Source organism: Microtus ochrogaster, chromosome 2 (genome assembly GCF_000317375.1).
Source record: "Microtus ochrogaster isolate Prairie Vole_2 chromosome 2, MicOch1.0, whole genome shotgun sequence".
Classification (NCBI taxonomy): Eukaryota; Metazoa; Chordata; class Mammalia; order Rodentia; family Cricetidae; genus Microtus; species Microtus ochrogaster.
In genome coordinates, this window is record NC_022010.1 from 40,416,926 (window position 1) to 40,420,297 (window position 3,372).

Below are 3,372 nucleotides of genomic sequence, written 5' to 3' on the forward strand. Positions count from 1 at the left end.
ACTGGTGGAAACTGAGGAGAGATTTCACAGACAGGTACCAAGCACATCAAAGAAAAGATGCAGTAGACACAGAGATCAAATCTAGATGGCAACTGTGAGACGCCATGATGCTGCGAACACCAGAACGCCTTCCAGAGTGCAAACACCAGAACGCCTTCCAGAGTGCAAACACCAGAACGCCTTCCAGAGTGCAAACACCAGAACGCCTTCCAGAGTGCATACCTGGACCCATGAATACCACCACTCGAGAGGACTGCACAAGCCAGAACCAACGTCTGGTGGCATACAGCATATGCAAAATAACCATGCACTAAGTCACCAAACAAGTTTAGTCGGTCACTGGTATGATTTACAATGATATCATAAGCAGAACTTACCTTGCATGATGTTATGAAAGCTGGAAACTGAAGGCACCACCCCCAAAAGTTCCTCACATTGCCACACTTCCATAATCACCATCCCTTGTGTGCCTCATGGTCTACTCTAACATCCACAGCACCAAAAAGACAACAGCTCAAGAATCTGGACAGGTGCGCTTATTTTATAGGGAATCACGATCTTACCCCAGAGAAACACAGAGAGTAACTGTGGAGCTTTGAGAAGAAAGGCAGGGGTCGGGGAACAATATTCTAAACACTATTAAGTTTCCACACACTCTGGGTCCCCTTTGGTTAAGAAAGACTCTAGGATTCCAGTATTTTGATCATTTAAGATTTGAAGGTTCTTTGGGTTAAGTTTGACTGAATCGGAACCTGCACCACCCCGCCAAAAGATGACTGGGTGATGCCTATGTACCACAGGGTCCGAAAAGACTGTTTTTTTTTAAAATATTTATTTATTTATGCATTATGTATACAATATTTTGCCTCCATGTGTGCCTGCAGGCCAGAAGAGGGCGCCAGATCTCATTACAGATGGTTGTGAGCCACCATGTGGTTGCTGGGAATTGAACTCAGGATCTTTGGAAGAACAGACAATGCTCTTAACCACTGAGCCATCTCTCCAGCCCCTGAAAAGACTGTTTTACATGGCAATACCATTTAATTGTCCAACCAAAATCACTGTCAGGAGAGGAATTTAATCTATGAGTACACCATCTCCAGAAATCTGGAGAGATATCATCAAACAGCAGTTACGAAGGAAGTCTGAACAAATGGGTCAAAAGCCATGTAGTTCTCAATTCATTCAAATGCTTCTGCCTGGTTCACAGCAGATAATGCTTCACGGACATACATCCAAAAACCATTGTCAGTAACAAGAGAAGATGGGAATCAGCGTATGCTTACCCTTATATAAGATATAACTGTATAACTGTTAAGTATTTTAAGTATTTCTAGAATTAGCTTAAAAAGGGAATAAACACTTAAAATTTTATTTGTATTTGATTTACATCTAGGATTTACAACTAGGATCATAAGCTTATATATAAAACCCATCAAGGATCAGAAATGACCAATGAGACACTCTGATGGAGAGGACAGGAACAAACTTCTAGCTAAAGGAACCTCTGTGGCTTCTGAAGTCAGATGTGGACACAAATCCTTGTTCTGACAATTGAACAGGCAAGCTACTGTCTGTCTCTAGGCTTCATTTCCTCCTGTGTCCAATCAGGAGGACAGCACCTACTCACAGAGATCCCAGTGACATAAACCAACTCCGAGTGTGGGCACTACCCATTCACTAGGGAAAATAAAGAACGAATGTTTTTCAAAGTTTACCTTATCGAGTTTTAGTTCCAACTCCGCCACATCTCCCTCTACTTCTTCCAAAGCAGCCCTAGGAAAATTGAATAAAAAGTCAGTTAGTTTATTTTTTTAAAGGTATACTTTACTCTTGAAAAATAATTTTCCATTCTAAGTGAAGACATAGATATGAATATCCTTTATGTAAATTTAATGATCATGCAATGCCGCAGATAATAGGCTAGGCCAACAAGGAAACAAGAAAATATATTAGGCAAACTTATTTTAACATTTATTTTTAATTACATGTAGTTATGTATGTCTGCATGTGGTTTTGTACACATACACACAAGCGCCCACAGAGGCCAATGGTGTCAGATCCCCGGAAGTAGAAGTTGGGACAGTTGAAGTTTCTGATGCCGTAAAGGGAACCGAACCCAGGTCCTCCAGAAGAGGAGCAAGTGGTCTTAATACCAAGCCATCTTACTGTCCCCAGGCTAACTTACGTTTAATCACTAATACAATTCAAATTAGTAACAGTATTCTGAACTGTTTGTGTTTTAAAAAATGAGTTAGGGTACGTAAGCAAGATACCAGAAAATACAGAAGGACACATTAATCAAATAAAATCATCCAAACGCCTACTTTCAAAAAGAAAAATAGAGGAAAACATTTTAATAGTTGGGCCTTAGCTGACTCTGATTTGTAGATAGTGAAGTATATGAGACCAAAGAGCAATGCACTAACAGTCAAAGGGGCTTTTACTATGAGAAATAGCTCATAAAGATCACTTTTCTCCTGTCGATATAATTTTAATATAGGAAAATCAGCAAAGAGTTAGGTCGCACAAAAAGAAGAAAGTAAGCAGTGAGCCAGATGCTCTTAACGACAAAGAGAAAGCCGCTGAGGCCACAAGGCCACACACCAAATGAAGCAGCTGCAATTAGAACGTGTTAAGGGTAAGATTTTACACTAAAAATGGTGTGTAATAAAACACAAGTTACACGTGTTCTCTGTGTGTGCTGGCCACAGGATCACAAACCTTAGGAGTGCCGACTTTCCACCACAGAGCCAACCATACCCCCCACGCCATTTCCGTATACCTACTGATGTCCCAGCCATATTCCAACCATTATTTTAGAACTAATCAAATTTTGCTTTAATTGGCTATTAATGGGAGACTACCTCCTTCTTCTGAAGCAATGGACCAAACAAAAGACAGCCAGGATATAAACCCTATTTCCTATTTCCATAAATACCTTGGGTGACCTTTGAATAAATACTTTATCAGTTCCATCTAAGGACACACATTTTTAAAGCTTCCAAATCTCCAAGATTTAAAATCTTGTTAGTTATTCAGTAAGCATGCGCCATTGTAACTGAGATCCTCTTGCATATGCTTCAAGAGCACAGGAGGCGGCAAATACACAGCACAGAAGCCAGAATGCTGCTTCCTGGCCCCCAAGCTGGCCACGGTCTTCAAGTGTTGTTCTAACTACACATCATTCCCTCAGCTGGGAAACGTAATCCTCACCTTTCCATCATTTAAACTCACCGCACACCTGAGCCAAAGAAACCCATCCCTAAGGAGACTGCAACTGACTTAAAACTAAGATGTCCAACAGCCAGAAAAATCTAGATAACTGATAGCCTCTTCTCTTTCGGGAAGGGAGCAAGTTCTTAAAAGAGG

At 40.8% G+C, this 3,372-nt stretch overlaps 1 protein-coding gene across 8 annotated transcripts in view; it reads right to left on the reverse strand.

Moving 5' to 3' along the window:
• Acap2 (ArfGAP with coiled-coil, ankyrin repeat and PH domains 2) overlaps positions 1–3,372 on the reverse strand; it is a 115,805-nt gene that overhangs the window by 70,957 nt on the left and 41,476 nt on the right. For all 8 annotated transcript variants that reach the window (XM_005344812.3, XM_013351432.2, XM_005344811.3 and 5 more), the window contains exon 2: positions 1,719–1,776. In XM_005344812.3, coding sequence (XP_005344869.1) covers positions 1,719–1,776 — 58 coding nt within the window. The remainder of the gene's footprint in view (positions 1–1,718; positions 1,777–3,372) is intronic.